This window comes from Telmatherina bonti (genome assembly GCF_933228915.1).
Source record: "Telmatherina bonti genome assembly, chromosome: 1".
Taxonomy (NCBI): Eukaryota; Metazoa; Chordata; class Actinopteri; order Atheriniformes; family Telmatherinidae; genus Telmatherina; species Telmatherina bonti.
In genome coordinates this window covers 29,531,582-29,549,796 of record NC_136619.1, presented here as the reverse complement: position 1 = coordinate 29,549,796, position 18,215 = coordinate 29,531,582, and the positions used below count along the sequence as shown (strand labels likewise).

The following is an 18,215-nucleotide window of genomic DNA, read 5'->3' as shown; positions in this document are numbered from 1 at the left end:
ATACAGTATGTAGCTGTCCAAAATGGAGTCACTAGGAAAATACGTTAGCTGGTTGTTAACCGAAAACATGAAAACATCATTAGATTACAACTAATTTAAAGGCAGAAGTGCTGTATAGTATTACTTTTTTAAATTCCCTTTTTTTTTTACTCAGCACATTGAGGTCATGGATGGCCTACCTTTAAAAATCTTATTACTAGTCTGGACCTGGAGCTGACAGCTAAGTACTTGTCAACATTAGCTGAGTATGTATGTTTGTCACCCTGACTAAGTATGCCTGTATACGAGACAAAAAGATTCAGTATAATTGACAAGATGGTAGCCATGTGATCAGTTTCACATATCGCTCATTCATTTGATTTCAAAAGAGCCAGTTAGTAAGTTAAAATGCCAAACTCAACTCATAACTTTACTCAAACCAACATCACAGTTGCTACATCCTCCATCCTTTCTCCTTTGAATGGTTTTTAATTATCTTCCTCTCAATAAAGGGTCTACATTAGCTGTCAAACTACACAGAAACCGAAAACATTTACACTTCATATATTAGTTAAGCAAAGAGGAAGCCCAAAATTATGTGGTGGGAAACAATTTAAAGTAATTTACTTTACACATGTAGGTCTCACACACAAACTGTGGAGGCTTACACCTGCAAGCAATGTACTGTTAACAAAGTAACACAAATTTAGGACTAGTTTCAAAATCCCCCCTCTAGACTGTGCAGCAAACTAGCATGAAAGATCATCTAAAGGAACACAATAGCACACGAGTGTGCTAAGTTGCTAATGATGAAGTGGTATTGAATTTGTGTTTCCAAAGTGGAAACAGTTTGTTGTAAGATTGTTTGTATAAATAGCAACAAACTGGATATGTGAAATGTGGTAAAATGCTCATTTTTAGGTCAACATTTATCTAGGTTATACTTAAATAATATATTTAGTTTTTACTTGCTATTAGGTGTTTAGTGTCAAGGTTTAGCAAGATTGTGTTCCTGAGGTAGAGACAGGACTTTAAATGAATTTATTTTCACATTATTTATGGCCTTGGAAAATCCCTACTTCATGTCAGCATGTTCAGAAGTTGTACACTATGGGATTTATAGTTCTCTGTGTGATTGTGAGGCTAAAGAGTTGATAGTAAACTCTTTCCAATCACATTGTTCATTGGACATCCATCTAAAATGGAAAAGAAATTATACACCTAAGGTGTATTAAAAACACTGTACATAGTTACTTCAACCAGGGAAATATGTTTTTGAAGGCGTTTATCTGTTTGTTAGTTAGCAACTGTAAGCAAAAACTACTGGATGCAGTTTTCAGATATTTTTCTAAGAATAAGTCTTGTTCTAACCTCTTTCCTGGATCACCATCTGGTGACTCCACATAACTCCACAATCAATGGTCATGGTGCTTGGCCAAAAAATAAAGAGGAATTTCCCAACAGGTTAAACAAGATATCAAATATAGATCTGCATCCCAGGAAAAATTCTAGATACTATGAAAAAGAAAAAGAAAAGTTAGAGGATCTTTGGAATTCTCATCACTGCAAGAGAACAAATATATAAACATGTAAATCACAATATGAGTGGAAATGAGTCGCTTGGTGGAGGTCAGCCCTCTCCGAGTGCTTTTCCAGTCACTCCATGTGGCTAACTGTGTGACATCCAGCAAATTCCTGTCATGGGAGATAGCAGAGATGGGATAGCTTATATTTATGTATGAACTGAAAAGCAGTCATTTTTACAAGAGGGATTTTCAGCTGAAGGGTGGAAGGGCTAAGTTTAAGTTTTATATATCTGAGCATTTATGTGTGAAGAAGAAAAAAAGAGATAAGCCTGTCCTAAACCTCCCACTCAACATTTTAGATTAAAGAAATCATTATAAACCAGCCTGTAATCCTTTGTCTTATCATGCTTTCATTCATTCATTCTTATTTTTTGTCTGAAGCCTCATTTTTGGTCCTGATCTGTGTAGGAAATCGCTTGTGTTGCTGCTTTCATTTTCTATTTCAAAACAAGCTTTGCCTTAATTTCACTTTCCTGTTTTTCAAAATGCTTTCATTTTATCATCCCTCCCTTCTTTACCTTCTCCCAAGTTGTTTTGTGTCCTCGGGATTGTATGCAAGCGGAAATATAAACAAAAAAAAAACAAAAAATAAACAAAAAAAGCTTTTCTCTTTTTTTTGTCATCAAGCTTCACTGAACCTGCCCTTGAAGAATATCTTGTACTGGTATTAGAGCAAAAAAAAAAAAGGACAAGGACACAGACATGGCATGCCTGTGTATTCATGCAAAACATGGAGGTCTTGAGCAGAAATGCAGCAAAAGAAACCAATGACAGGAGCACAGCAAAGAAGACAAAATGATCTCTGAATCTCTTCTTCAACACTGTAGAAGAAAGTGAAGTAAAAGAGACAAGAGCAGAAGAAATGCGGAAGTACAATTGATTGAAAAGGCGTCATGAATGTAAAGCTTTGTTTCTTTCCCCCACAGTTCAGTAAACCACACTTGTGTGTACAGTTAAAGCTTTGCTGCTTGACTCGTTACTCTAATCTTCTTTGACATGAACACATTCGAGGATACACAGGCGGGAATGCTTTCAGAGGCTGTGTGCTCTACTAGCAGGCCTGGGAAACACAGGCTTTAAGAAAAGGGGAAAGGAGGGGTTGTCAGTGAGAAAAATACAAGCAGTGTACTCAATCGAGTGTGAGAGAGGAGAAAGACTGCAGAAAAAAAGAGAAAAGTCAGCCAGATAGAAAACTAGAGTGCAGTTAGCTTTGGAGAAAGCTACAACAGGAAATGAGATGAGGAGAAAGGAATTTCAACTGGATCCAAGATGAAGTTTAAAAGCAGCGAACAACCCAGTTACCACTGAGAGTATGCAAGTGTGGAGGACAGAGGGAGACACCGTGAGAATGGAAAGAAGGAGTGAAACTCATTTATGTCATCCCATTGGTAACGCTCAGCTCCTTTGATGTTTTTAGGTAGAGTCGCATAGAAAGAAGTGAAAGCAAACTGGAAGGCATTTCTGTCTTTCTGAGTATGACTAAACATAAAAACATGGCACCCATACGCAACACTCAAGCCTTCCCTGTGGATATTTACAGCAGAAGTTTCGACTTTACACACCAGCTTCATTTCACATTGAAACTAGGATTGCAACTTTTGTTTATATTCACTAAATGTTCATCCGATATTTCAATAACTCACACTGGAAAAGGATCCCGGCACTAATTCAGATTCATACAAAGCATCAATGAGAAACTGTAATATTTCTCTAAACGCGTGTCACAAAAATGGACTCAAAATAGTACCAATGAGTGGAGATAGTTTGGGGTTCGGATCACAGTTGAAATTACAAGTCATGTGACATCAAACAGGCCACAAAAAGTCTTTTCATGCAAGCAGACACAAACAATGAGAAGAAGACAAGTAGCTTTAATAATATTTCTGTATGTGTGCACACAGAGCAACTGTCAAAAATGAATGGGAGTTCATATTTCCATCAATATTTCAACTTGCTCTTCTCTCCTCCTTCACAACAAAAACTCACTAATGAAATTTAAAGACAAAACCCAAATTAAACAATTACATTAACATGTTTTTGGGTAAAAGTTTGGTCATGTCCTTTTGATCCTAGTTACAACGAAAAAACACCAAATGAAGGAAATTTTAATGGCAATTAAAAAAAGTGCAAATAGAAGGAAGTTTGTATCTGAGTCTTAACACATGTTTGTACAACATGTACAAACCTCACACCTCAGATTAAACGTGGCAATTGCTGCTTTTAAAGATTCCTCACATCATCATGACCAGCACGCACCCACAGTCAACTCTTTGATCACGTTGAGTTTAAACAAAAGCTCACTAAAAATCTGTTTACTTTTAAAAACGGACATTTGGTGAACACATCTCAAATCCACCTGTCGCTCCTAAGAATAAAGGCCTCTCACAGCAGAAGTCTTTAAAGGGGTCTGGTCTTTACTTCTGTAAAATATTTGTCCACTGGCCAGTGACTGTGCCAAAAGCAGCTATTATATAACCTTAATGATTCACAGCTTTTAACATGTCATGTTTGAAGATAACTTTATTTGACTTTAAAATGTGCATTGCTGCTGTGCTGTTCATCAGCCTGCCTAAAATAAAAAGCTTTCTTTTTGTTCCTGTCTCTTTAAAGACGACCCCGCACACCCATACCCCCATTCCCCCTCCCAAAGGCCTGGACAGCTCTGATTGGTCAGTTTGTTGGTCAAAAGTTTTGAAACAGCTGCTTTGTACAACCCGCATTACAAACAAGGCATTCAAGAAATTCAGAAACAGTGTCCTCCAATGGGAGTGGGAAAAAAGTATCCATGACAAATATCCCACCACATCAGATTAAATGAAATACACAGGATGACACATGAACATTTCATAAAGTCGAACTGTGTTGCTATATTTAAGACATATTTATGTCTACAGTAATTAGCAAAACATTTAAGTCAACAAAACTATTTTTTTGTTACATGGATGCAAACATCTCTTTTTGGAGTATTAAGTATTAAGCCTTATTTTTATTCTTAAAAAAAACTGGATTAATTCAGAAGCTATTTGGTGCCGTAGCATCAGACTGTACCACCCCTACATGTACATGCATTGCTGCTTGTCACAAACTGTCCACCATGATGAAAAAAAAGAAAAAGAGAGAGAGAGAATGAAAAAAAACAGTTAGCTGAGCTGTTATGGCCTTATGTTTCCACACAAGCCCAGCAGATGTTAGAGCAGCATGTGGAGGAACAGAATGGAAAAAAATGGTTAAAAACGGCACACCGCTGTCTGTGATAAAACAACATAGAGTTACTGATCAAACTTACTTTCTGTGTTAGTTCATCCTAGAGCTAATGTTCAAACAAGTGTGCTAGTCACAATGGAAAATCTGAGTAAAACTAAAGTAAACAAATATCCACACACACTCACACGCACACACACATATATGCATTCATGTTGTACCAGTGTGGAACATTTATCTTTTAAAAAAAATGTACAAATGTTCATCCAGGGCATGAGTCTTTTAAGCAAGTATGGGGAAATTTTTTGAGTGCACATAAATGCGAGACTAAACTGAGAGAGCTGGTTTCACAGCTTTATATGAGCTCCACATCCTGATCAGGAGTTAAGACACAGTTTAACCTCAACGCAGCCCCCAGGCTTTTCACTCATTTACATAATTCTCAGAATACTGTTTGTTTCTGGACTTCTGGAAAAAACTATCAAAAAAAAAAAAAAAGAAAAGAGTCCCTACTCCCATTCCGCCTCACTTAATACACTCACAAATAAGCTTGGCAAACCCAATTGAGAGATGGTATCATATTTTTTTTGCAAGAACAGGAAAGGGAGAGTCGGCTGGCCCTAAGTCCCTGCATGTGGCAAGATGACATTAGCTAGTATTGCCAAAGGAGGGAAATACTGTTGCGAAATCCGTTTAATCAGCATGCGTGAACCCATTTGTTCTGCAAGGGTTAAACTAAACGTATAGCTATAATACTAGTACTGTAGCTACTAGCTTTTGTTATGGCATAAAAAAACACAACTTCTATCTACACATAGTGACACCTGAGATTCTCCTTTCTGTTTTACCGTGAAGAGAATATTTAAGTAATTATTAGTACCGGTAGGTAAAAGTTGTCCCAAACAGCATCTCACATGGGGCATCTGAAGGACATGTTGAAGGAGTGGTTCTCTGGGTGAGTCTTCTAGTCCTTTATTTACCCCTGCTGACACTGCATGCTGGGCCTACTGTGACACTTCCAACAATTCCTGGTACTTTGTTTTCATGGAGGACACACTAGCAAGACAAGGAGAGCTGCTGTACTCAACCCGGATTATTCCACCAGCCTAAAGCAGTGTCCAAACAGTCAACACACATGTTTACAAGAAACTTTCCAGAGGGCTAGCCTTCTAGGGCAAAATGAAGAGCTTGGCATAACTTCATGAACATAACAGAGCATAACACAAAATGTTCTTGTCATTTCTCTAAAATCCTCATTTTTAAGAAGAGTGGGAGCCTGCCCGTATTTCCAAATACTTCTTTCCCCCCACCTCATCATGACATGTCACATAAACAGTCTGGATAGGAGGTAACTTGGATGCCTCTGTTGGCCAGTGGTCAAGAGGAGGACAGGGGCCTTTGTGACTTCAGCTAATATTTTTTCTTTCCAGGCTAGCCTTAATTAAGCCACCCACTCTTGTTTCCTGGACTTCGAGCAGCTTACATCCTCTACATTATGGGCGGGCAAGCCCGGTCCTTGAGGGCCGCAGTCCTGCAAATGTTCAGGGTTTCTGTGCTGCAACACATTTGACACAACACAGAATTAATTATCAGACTTGTGCAGAGCTGACATCAAACTCTGCACAAGTCTGCTAATTACCCATCGATCCAGTCAAGTGCGTTGTAGCAGAGAAACTCCTAACATCTACAGGACTGCGGCCCTCGAGGACCAGGTTGCCCACACCTCCTCTACATGATGTGTGGGTTTAGAGTTTTTGGGTTTTAGGGTGTTTTGTTTTCACGAGGCAGATTAAAATCTATTTTTTAAAACATTTAATGTTGGACCTGAATTTTTGTAACATCATTAAAGAGTAAAGCTACTCCAAAACACTCTGCTACTGAAATTTAGCAGTTCAGTATTTAGGTTTCAAAAATGCTAAGTAGCATGTAGCAAATGGCTAACTTCATGTTAACTGTATGAAATTTATGCAATGTATGAATTTTGGAAACAAGCATATTTTATGCCTTTTAGATGTGTAAACAGAAAACTGCTTGCAATTTGAAAGACGATGATAAGCAAAATGTTGGTTTACGGCTATCTATGCTACCTAAAAGTGGCCAAAAATGTTTGATTGCTGATTTAAGGATGGTTAGTACTTGTTCTACAATAACAATACTTCTTATATGTTGTTAGATCTGTTTAGACCTCTTATATCATCTAAATGATGTTTATGGGAGGCACTAAACAGATATTACCATTATTTCTCCAAATTTTATACAAATGTTTTAGGCATCATTATTGGAGCCTCAACACTCTATAGAGTACATATTTGCATGCCTGTGTAGCATTATGCATGCAACAAACAAAACAGGGACCCACTTATGCAATCTTTGTACCTTTGTGTGTTTGCAATGACTGACTCGTGGGACAGTGGAGTTAAAATGTATAATTTGATTTACATGTCTCTTTAAAGGGATGCTCACTAATATGTGCCATAATATTGTTTCATATGTGTGCCAGGACTTGTCAAACGACGTTTATTGCAGCGGTGGAGAGGCCAAATGCACATATGTTGTTGTTAATTATTCCCGACTCCAGCTGTGCCACTGAGAATTCCCGTCTCCAAGTGCTGAGTTGCTGACAGATGAAGCGCAGTCTGCTCCCGAATGTGAGACAGCACCTCTGTCCCCCACTCTGCGTCTCACTACATCTGCTTTGTATTAGCTTGTTGCCATGCAGGAAAAAACACAATTCTTTTGTAGTCTATTCCAGCCAATCAGGAAGTAAATTGGGGGTAGTTTCCTGTTTCCTGTGTTGCCCAGACAGTACTGACTCAAGTCCAGTAGCTCCATTCAGTTTCCGACATAAAATGTTCCTCCAGGAAACTGAGAAGAGTCGTCACCTGGCAGAGCGTAACAACAAAAATAAGTCCTAATTTTCTTCTTTGGATGAGTGGAGGATTTTCAGCTCTGAGTCATCAGCCAACTGCAGCCTCATGCCAAAGAACGAGACTTTGATGAAAACAATGTGATGCAAGCGTTTCGTAGACCTTACTAGGACCAGAGCACTTTAGGGATGAGCGAGTATGACTGCTGCTTGGTAACAACATAGATTAAACTCTGCTGTTGTCACTCTATGAAGAAGCATTGAGGTGTTAGAAGTGATGACAAAATCAAGGTTCCTCGTACTGAGCGTGAGCAGCTATTAATTATTATTAAACTAATTTTCGAGGAATTAAATTGTATTAACCTATGTAGAAATCTGTTGCTGAGAAAGAGATTTTCAGAAACAAACATGCAGTATTTTACTGATAAGACTGACAAATATCCACCCTAGTCTCATGAGTTCTAAATCTTATTATCAAATGTATTAAATCTATAATAAAAAAAAATGAATGCATACTGAGATCTTCATATCTGAGAGGCTCAAACTAAATTTTACTATACTGAATAAAAGGGTCCTGTGGGACTCTGGAGGCAGCTGATGGGTACCGACGGGCTAAGCGGCATGCGGCTTCGGCCGTTGCCGAGGCAAAAACTCGGGCATGGGAGGAGTTCGGCGAGGCCATGGAGAAAGACTTCCGGACGGCTTCGAGGAGATTCTGGTCCACCATCCGGCGGCTCAGGAGGGGGAAGCAGTGCTCCATTAATACTGTGTACAGTGGAGATGGGGTGCTGCTGACCTCAACTCGGGACGTTGTGGGTCGGTGGAGGGAATACTTCGAAGACCTCCTCAATCCTACCAACACGTCTTCCCATGAGGGAGCAGAGCTGGTGGACTCAGGGGTGGACTCTCCTATCTCTGGGGCTGAAGTCGCTGAGGTGGTCAAAAAGCTCCTTGGCGGCAAGGCCCCGGGGGTGGATGAGATCCGCCCGGAGTTCCTTAAGGCTCTGGATGCTGTGGCGCTGTCCTGGCTGACACGCCTCTGCAGCATTGCGTGGACATCAGGGGCAGTACCGCTGGATTGGCAGACTGGGGTGGTGGTCCCCCTTTTTAAGAAGGGGGACCGGAGGGTGTGTTCCAATTACAGGGGAATCACACTCCTCAGCCTCCCTGGTAAGGTCTATTCAGGGGTCCTGGAGAGGAGGGTCCGCCGGATAGTCGAATCCCGGATTGAGGAGGAGCAGTGTGGTTTTCGTCCTGGTCGCGGAACAGTGGACCAGCTCTATACCCTCTCTGGGGTCCTGGAGGGGGCATGGGAGTTTGCCCAACCAGTCTACATGTGCTTTGTGGACCTGGAGAAGGCATTCGACCGTGTCCCCCGGGGGCTCCTGTGGGGGGTACTCCGGGAGTATGGGGTACCGGACCCCCTTGTACGAGCTGTCCGGTCCCTGTACGACAGGTGTCAGAGCTTGATCCGCATTGCCGGTAGTAAGTCGGATTCGTTTCCGGTGAGGGTTGGACTCCGCCAAGGCTGCCCTTTATCACCGATTCTGTTCATAACTTATATGGACAGAATTTCTAGGCGCAGCCGAGGTGTTGAGGGGATCCGGCTTGGTGGCCTCAGGATTGGGTCCCTGCTTTTTGCGGATGACATGGTCCTGTTAGCTTCATCTGGTCGTGATCTCCAGCTCTCACTTGAGCGATTCGCGGCCGAGTGTGAAGCGGCTGGGATGAGAATCAGCACCTCAAAATCTGAGACCATGGTCCTCAGCCGGAATAGGGTGGATTGCCCTCTCCGGGTCGGGGGTCAGGTCCTGCCTCAAGTGGAGGAGTTTAAATATCTCGGGGTCTTGTTCACGAGTGAGGGAAGGATGGAGCGTGAGATCGACAGACGGATCGGTGCGGCGTCTGCAGTAATGCGGGCTCTGCGCCGGTCTGTCGTGGTGAAGAAGGAGCTGAGCCAGAAGGCGAAGCTCTCGATTTATCAGTCGATCTACGTTCCTACCCTCACCTATGGTCATGAGCTGTGGGTCGTGACCGAAAGAACGAGATCTCGTATACAGGCGGCTGAAATGAGTTTCCTCCGCAGGGTGGCCAGGCTCTCCCTTAGAGATAGGGTGAGGAGCTCAGTCATCCGGGAGGGGCTCAGAGTAGAGCCGCTGCTCCTTCGCATCGAGAGGAACCAGTTGAGGTGGCTCGGGCATCTGGTCAGGATGCCTCCTGGACGCCTCCCTGGTGAGGTGTTCCAGGCATGTCCCTCGGGGAGGAGACCCCGGGGAAGACCCAGGACACGCTGGAGGGATTACATCTCTCGGCTGGCCTGGGAACGCCTCGGGATCCCCCCCGCAGAGTTGGCAAATGTGGCTGGGGAGAGGGAAGTCTGGGCTTCCCTGCTTAGGCTGCTGCCCCCGCGACCCGACCCCGGATAAGCGGCAGAAGATGGATGGATGGATGAATGGATGGATGAATAAAAGGGTGGCAAATACAACTACTGATTATGTTTGTTCATTAAACTACTTATGCACATCTATTTGTTATGTCACAAAATAATCCTACATACCATTAATTCAGGAGTAATAATGCAGTCAATGAAGTTGCATGTAACATTCACAATAGTAGTTGTCTACATACTTTAAGTACACCTTGCTTATACTGTTTTTTCCCTTTACTGAAGTGTAGGATCGGAATTCTTAGTTGGTGTCTTTTAAAAGCAGATTTGTATCAAAGACAGATATCTGTTCCTAAAATAGAAAAAATTGCTCCTGTCATTCAGTTTTCATTCACAGGATCTCAAAGTTGCTGCCTGACTGAGCACTCATTCAGAAAGTGCAGCAAACTAAAGAGGCCTGAGTGATTTCCATTTTACAACACTATTTTATCTCAGTGCAGCTGGGCAATTTGATAAACTCTCAGGATGGTTTGCTCTCCTGCTTTTTTCAAGAGATTCTGCAGGTAAGGACTTGAAAACATCAGCTTGACTGAAAAGAGGACAAGTGGAGTGTCACTGTCACATACAGGCATTGCCCCACAGCCCCACAGCCTGCACAGCTGTTTGTTGTCATTTTTTCCGCCGTTAATCCCTTCTGTCGTGTGTTTGGAGTCAAAACAAACTGCAAAGCACAGACAGGATGCAATGGGTGCCAGGTGTCAGTCAGCCCCATACTGACCCAAGATAACATTTACAGCGCACACAGGAAATGATGTCCTACTTTGAATGGTTTTGCATGAAAAAAGCCAAACAAATGTTTATCAAAGCAGCAACATTTTAAACCTTGTCCCCTGAAGTAGCTTGTGAATAACTCAGCTATTTAAATAACTTTTAAAAATTTCTAGCACAATTCACAGAGATTTTCTTGATTCAAGCTTCTCAGTTTGTAGTTTTTTGTTGTATTTACAACAGTACAGTTTTTTTTTTTGTTTGTTTTGTTTTGTTTTTTTTATAATATTTGGAATTGAGTTACAGAAAATTACTCAAAAGATATAATTTCAAGTTCTGGGTACTTTTTAAAACAGATAATTAATTATAAATCAAGTCACTTCATTTATATATCTTAAATCTCATTACATACACTCCCCACACTGACAGTTATTATTGTAGTGTATTAAATGTATACATTTACATAATTATCACTGCTTTATATTAGCCTATAACTGCCAGTTAATCTTTCACACAAATATGAGTGCATTAAAAATACTGTCCTCCCCACCAAAGGCTCCATTACAAACTGTACTCAGTCCCCTAATGGCTCCATTCACAAGATATGCATGCACCACATGCCACCTACAAATCAGGGGTACACACTGGAGACCAGCTACATTTAAATAAAGATATCTCGGTTAACAATCAATAACCAGACATGCTTTGAGAGGAGGGTGTGAAGAAAGAGAGGGATGCATGAATGAACAGCAGTAATTAAGGAGTAATAAAAGATCAAAAACGGGACATAAAAAGCATCTGGATATTTACAGCTGTGGAGTCTTTATGTCCAGTCTGAACAATCTGTTCAGATTGGTTCAAGTTTAAAACACATGATCTGGTACCAAATACCAGCTGGCAAATTCCCACAATCTCCCAAACAGCCCTGAGATCCTCGCTTATTATTGTTGTTTTCTTTGGACTTATTTGGTCCTATTTGCCCTTATTTGTGGTTTTTCTTTTCTTTTCTTTTTCTTTCTTTTTTTTTTTTTTTTTTGTGTGTGTGTGCGCTGAAAGGGAAACGTGTGATCTGAATGACAATAATAGGCAGAACAACATAGATGTGGGTCCGTCCTGTCTGTAGATCTCACCGCCTGCCTGCTCCCCCCCTTGTAAATATGGAGCCATCCATTAAAGGCGCTCAGACTGGGGGTAGGGATTTTTTTTCCTCTTACCTATTTTTATTTTAACGCTCTGAAAAACCCGAAGACCTTCCTCTTCAACCGCCATGGTTTCCCCGTGGCTCTTTCCCTTTTGATGACTGAATGAAGTCTACAGTCCCCCACGGTGGTTGGTTCTGGCCTCTCCAGCGCGCGGATATTCCAGGGGTTTTGCACATCTATGCTCTCCGTACAGCAATCATACTCTGGTCAGACCACTGCTGCTGCTGGCTGTTGAGGTCTTGCGAGTGAATTCAGCTTCAGTCCTGCAGCAGCGACAGCGGCAGTGGAGGTGTGGCTCCTTTACAACACCGCCCACAGTAGGAGTGGAGGGTAATCCGTGCCCAGCAGTGGCGGTGAAGAGGAAGTCCACTCTGAGTCAATCGTGCATTGGTTCAAACCTTTTGCTGATTATTGTACTGTACTCCTGGAAAACTGTGATCTTACTTATATTTATTGTCTCTTAAATATTCAAGAATCATTACAGGCCAGCTTATACCAAATTAATTTTCCCCTGGCATTAAAGTGCACAGACACCAATAAGACGAAAACAAAGTATAAAAAGGAAAATATTAGCTTGAAATGTTCAAATAACTTGGAGTTTGGATTTTTTTTTTCCCCCTATTATATCCTGATACTTATGATTTTATTAATGTAATTGTTCCATGTACTAAGAAAAGAGTAACTCCCTTTAGTCATGTCTAATGAAAACCAGAAGATCTGTGGTGGTGCACAACAACTGCAGAAAATTACTGTTATCTGCTGGTAATACCCTGGTTCATTCCAGTTTGAAGTTTCGTTTTTTGTTTGCTTTGTTTGGTGGTCTTTCTTTCTTTTTGGATTCAGCATTTGGTTAGTTTGTACAGAAACCAGCCAATGACAGCATATGGCTGTAAAATCTTTAAAGGCGTAACTTACTGATAAGATCAAGTCTTCTCTTTCTGGTTTGCTATATAGACATCTATACACACATTTCCACTCTGTCAGTAGCGCATGCAGGGCCGAATTAAAAGTGCACAGGGCCCTGGGCCCAGAGTGTTCCACGGGCCCCCTTCCCAATCGCAACATTGTGAAAATTGTGAATGATACACTGTGAAATGACATTTCTAACATCTCTCACCCAGTGGTACCAACAGCAACACAATGAAGACTGTGGTATAACTATCTGGCTTTTATATACATTTTGTTTTCTGTCCCAACTGCTGGTGTTTTCCCTACGTAGGCACCACATGGGCCCCAAGTGGGCATGGGATCCTGGGCCTGTGCCCATAATGCCCATTAGATAATGGGAGCATGTATAACATTTTAACACATTTCCCCCAAATGGAGAAGTACACAGCTGTTTATTTGTGCTTTAGAACATCAATGCTGTAAAATATTTAGTATAATTTATTCCTTTGTTTTACGTTGCTCAGCAACTGATACAGTATCCTCCCATTGTATGAACACTGTCATTAGTGTCCAAGTGTGAATCCTGCAATTAGAAACAGAAACCACTTAGTACACTTTTAAAAACAGTTTGAAATTCAAAACTAACATTGGGTATTATTCTATTAGTATCTCTGTCTGTTACAATAGTGTAAATATTTTCCCATCAAGTTTAGGAAGAAAATATGCTTACAGTCAATTTCACATTTTGTGCTTTTGGCAGCAGTAGTCAGTTCATCAAAACCTCATGTGCAAGTATCATTCAGTGCCAGAATCAGGGGCCTACTGTTATAGTTGGAGCACTGCATTTCCCCTTTTTCAATCTCATTGATGCAGATTATCCATCATATATCTGATTCAAATGGTATTTTATTAACCCTTAAAAACTAAATCACAATTAAGCTTGAGCGAAAAAAAAATTGCACCCACAGGCACAGCTAGATCAGCACTTTATGCATAAGTTTGTAATTAGTCCCTGTTTTTCTTGAGTCAATACATTATCTTTATGTTTGACAGTATTACAGCCCACATACCCGCCCCACAGGCAGCAGCAGGTGCCTCATCTTCATCATCCTCTGACTTTTTCCTACACAAAATACAAAGCAAATAGAAAAAGAAAGTAAATTTTATTATTATGCTGTTTATGACTAGGAGCTAATTCTACACTATAACTGCACTGCACAGACACTGCCAACGCTGGACGCGATGCAAAATAATGCACTGTCACTTTCAACATTCTTTTCCACCATTTAGATCATCAGATTTTCATAAAACATTGAGTGCCAGAACTGAGTGTACCACATGTAATGCAACAAAATACAAATTTGGATTGAGTATTTTTAAAAGATGACTTTACAGTGACAAAAATGTGACCAAAATAAATAGAGAAAATGTCTTTTGTGGCTAGTAACATTACATCTTTATTTGTGTTGTCTTATCTCAAGTTTAAAACAGCCAATATGCATAGACAACAGTGACTCATGAAGCTAACAAAGTAATATTTATAATGTATATCACACTTGTGTGAATTTGCACATTTAACTCGAGGGAAAATCACCTTTGGCCATTAGTTGCTCAAAACTTTCAATCTCTGTCTCTCAATCTTGAGATAATGAATGAATCAATGAATGAAAAAAATGAATCAATTTATGCATCTGCATCACTGTCCAACTGGCAGACAGTAAAAAGTTAATGCAGACCTCTATGGCAGAGTGATTATAGAGCTAAGACACAAATATTTTTAAGACATGAAAAGCAGGGCAGCAGTAGCCTGGAAAAAATGAGCGGTCACTGTTTTCTTGTTGAAACTGGTCTTGGGCCAATGTGAGCAGATGGAGGAATCGACAAGTGGCTGTCCTGCACAGTGGGAAGAATGTCTGGTCAGGATTTAAGATCTCTTCAGGTTAGAGGTGCATCATCAGCGCATCATCAGCCCACACTTGAGCCTACTGGAACACGCCTTTGAGATCACTATGAGAACATTCCTCAGAATAGCCTGGTTCTGGCCTGGAAACCACTTCAAACTCTGCAGTCCAAGCCAGCAGAGATGTGGGATTTAAGAATAGTCGAGCAGTCTCTCAACCAGGAACGATGTTTAGCTGCAGTGACTGCTGCCAGTCAGTGTGTGGGGATTAGCTGTGACTCTTTTAGAACAGCTTTAAATCTAATTAGGCTATATGTCTCATTGCTCATCTTAGAACCCTCGTCACAAAGAGAAAGAAACACGCATATGCACACATTTTCACTCACAAACCACTCCACCGTGTACTCTGGCTTGCTGAATGAATAGAATTAGATTTGATACAACTGGGAAGAATATGTTACTTTCACTCTGCCCTGTCATTTGACATCTTTTGTCTCAGGTTACTCCACAGATGTAGCAAAAAAACTGCTGGATGTAAACTATTTACACATATTCAATTAATATAAGTAAAGTTAATAAATTACAGACTTAGGTTCTTTCCTAATTTTCTATGGAAGTCTAAAAAAGAAAATACATTATAAAGAATGTGACTCTCTCCATGGTCAACCCCTAATTGGGAAGTTCTTACGTAACCAACAAACCATTAAAAAACAAAACAAAAAAAAACTTACATTACTTTTACATTCACCCCATTCTACAATAAAATGGTTTTATAAATGGGCCTTTATGTTAATAAATGATCATGCTTACACATAGCCCACGTCCCCATTTGGAGAGCACAATTTACTGTATTTAACTTCAGCAAGTAGATCAATTTTTCTGCAGCTGAATGAAGATGCAGTGTCTGCACTGCTTATGAGGGCTTATATCATTAACTAAATAAGCAGGGCTATTTGACTATTTAATATAAAACTCTGTTACTATTTCCATAGATAATAACCAGAAGCCAAGGTGATACTGCAAAAACAAAAGTGCACACTACCATGGAGGAGGAAGCAGCTATGAGTTACATTTCTTTAAGGTGGCCACATCCTCAGAGGTGTATGCAGAGGTTCAGGCAGCTAAACGAGTGAGCTGTTTATTCATCTTTTCTATTTGTCAAACAAACAACTCTCAAGCCCAAATGTCAGATCACCATATTAGATTATAGGGTAAGAAGCAGTGGATGACACTATCCTGACTTAATAACCAAAGCAGCAGAAGCAAAGAGGATTTCTTTTTTTTGTTTGTTTGTTTTTTTCTTGCAGCATGAGCACAACATCATAGAGGCCAACACAGCTTTAAAGACATTTGTGACAGGTTTTTATTTCAGTTGAGCTGAAGAGCCTACGCCCTGTGGTCAGCCACAACTGTATGCATGTGTGTGTGTGTGTGTGTGTGTGCGTGTTTGTGTGTGTGAGAGAGAGAGTTTTCCATTGACATAAAGAGGAAGAGAATGCAGATGCTGATTTTAAGCGGATTAGTAAAATGATGCATGCTGTTGGTTTATTTTGCAGAACCAAGTCATTAGAACCGGGTGTGAGGGCATTGGCCCACTCAGAATAACTGTTCACACACAACTAACCCTCCCTATTGAAGTTTTTAAATGAAACCGCAATACCCTACAGTATATTGTCTGTGTGTACATGCATAATATTTATGTGTAAGAGAGACACTATACTGGGTTTAACAGATGGCTACTGGCATGTGTGGACTTAATCCTGGTATTATGAAAAAGACAAATAAAAAGCTCTGTAAATAGAGCATGAATCAAATCAGAATGCATGTAATTTGGTTTGTGGGATGAATACCAGTAGTATTTTGATGCAGAGTCTCAGGGTAAATATTTGTTTGTAGTCAATCCAACTCACATGAGCAGACTAGACATATTAATTGTGTAATATTATTTCTAAACTAATTATTTTCAACCTTCTGGAGACTCTAAAACATGCATGCTGTGGATGATAAGCGGCGCTACAGGAACGCTACTGAGCAACACATTCAGCGAGTTAAACAGGCAACATACATATACACACACCTTTATTCATCCAACACAGTAAATGAAAATCTTTAACGGATGACTGTTCAAATCTGAAGAAAGCCATAGTGCATCAAGTGCTCATTGTCAATTGGTTATGTTATACATTTAAGACAACCAGAAACAAGGTTAAATAGGTTTAAAAACCCCTCCAAAATTGAAAGAATAATATAATATTATTATGAACACTGAATTTTCGCGATAAATATGGAACATAAAGTATAAAACATTTTAAACCAAATTATGTTTGCTTGCTTTGTTATCTTCATAAGTCTTCTTAAATAAGAATCATGCAACGGCAAAACCATAATGAACATTGTTGGAGTCAAATTCATTATTTCACATATTATAATTTAATGTAAAGGAAAGATAAAAATATCCAAAAGGATTTTGAGCTCTGAAAGTTTATATTCGCTAAAATGCATAATTTTACATTTCTTAAGTTATCATACGTCACTGGGAAGTTGCTGATTTGTCTGATTGAAGCCAGAGATGTTAGAAACAACATAGTTTTTTGACCGTGTAATCCTGTTTTGTTCTTATTAAAAACTAAAAGAAAGAACTGGTCTACTAGCGTTTCAAATACAAAGTTGCTAGACTGACTTCAAAGTGGTGGTAAAGAAGAGTAAAGAAGAGAAACAAAGTGCCACTACAAACATCATTGATTTGAATTGATTTGATAGACCTCTTTAAAATGTATTGTGTTCACTGTTACATTGTAAAATCTATCTTATTTTTTCTCATTTTCAGCAACGAAAACACCAAGACTCACATTTGATTCAGTTTAGTGGATATATACAGCCAATCCCAAAGAGCAACAACCATGGCCGCCCGAAGCAGCCACTTAATGGTATTACAGCACCATCTAGGGTCACTTAAAGTTAGGACCAGATGTATATAGATATTGATAACATTTACCTTTCAACATTTTTTTTTTAAATTTTTTTTTAAAATATGACTTTATAAATACAAGCTTAAAGTGCAGACTGTCAGCTTCATGTTAGGTTACTGACATTTAAACTGTAGGAAGAATTTAAGAGCGTGAAAGTATTTGGCAATATATATATAAAAAAATATTTACTTGTCAGACCCAGTATCAGAGCTAGTAATGATGGTCTGGCTGCAGTGTAATGCCAAACAAATATACTTTGCCACTGGGAACTCAGTGGAAATAGTGGAAATAAGGCTTTATGGATTTAAGGTTCACCCTAATGCTAAATATCACTTTTTATTTTGACTTTTGCTAGTTACATGTTTGTGATGGACCTAACAAGTGAAAACACGAGAAGGAAAAGTAGGAGGTGAAGAGAGACGGAGAGAGTGAGGAGAAGAAAAAGCAGACAGAGACACAACAGACGGAAA

The 18,215-nt window shown here is 39.9% G+C and overlaps 1 protein-coding gene across 1 annotated transcript in view; it reads right to left on the bottom strand.

Moving 5' to 3' along the window:
- rasa3 (RAS p21 protein activator 3) overlaps positions 1-12,170 on the bottom strand; it is a 43,581-nt gene extending 31,411 nt beyond the window's left edge. Inside the window, exon 1 of the mRNA XM_079238487.1 lies at positions 12,001-12,170. Within this exon, the coding sequence (XP_079094613.1) occupies positions 12,001-12,055 (55 nt within the window). The 5' untranslated portion in view covers positions 12,056-12,170. The remainder of the gene's footprint in view (positions 1-12,000) is intronic.
- Between the last annotated feature and the right edge of the window lie 6,045 nt (positions 12,171-18,215).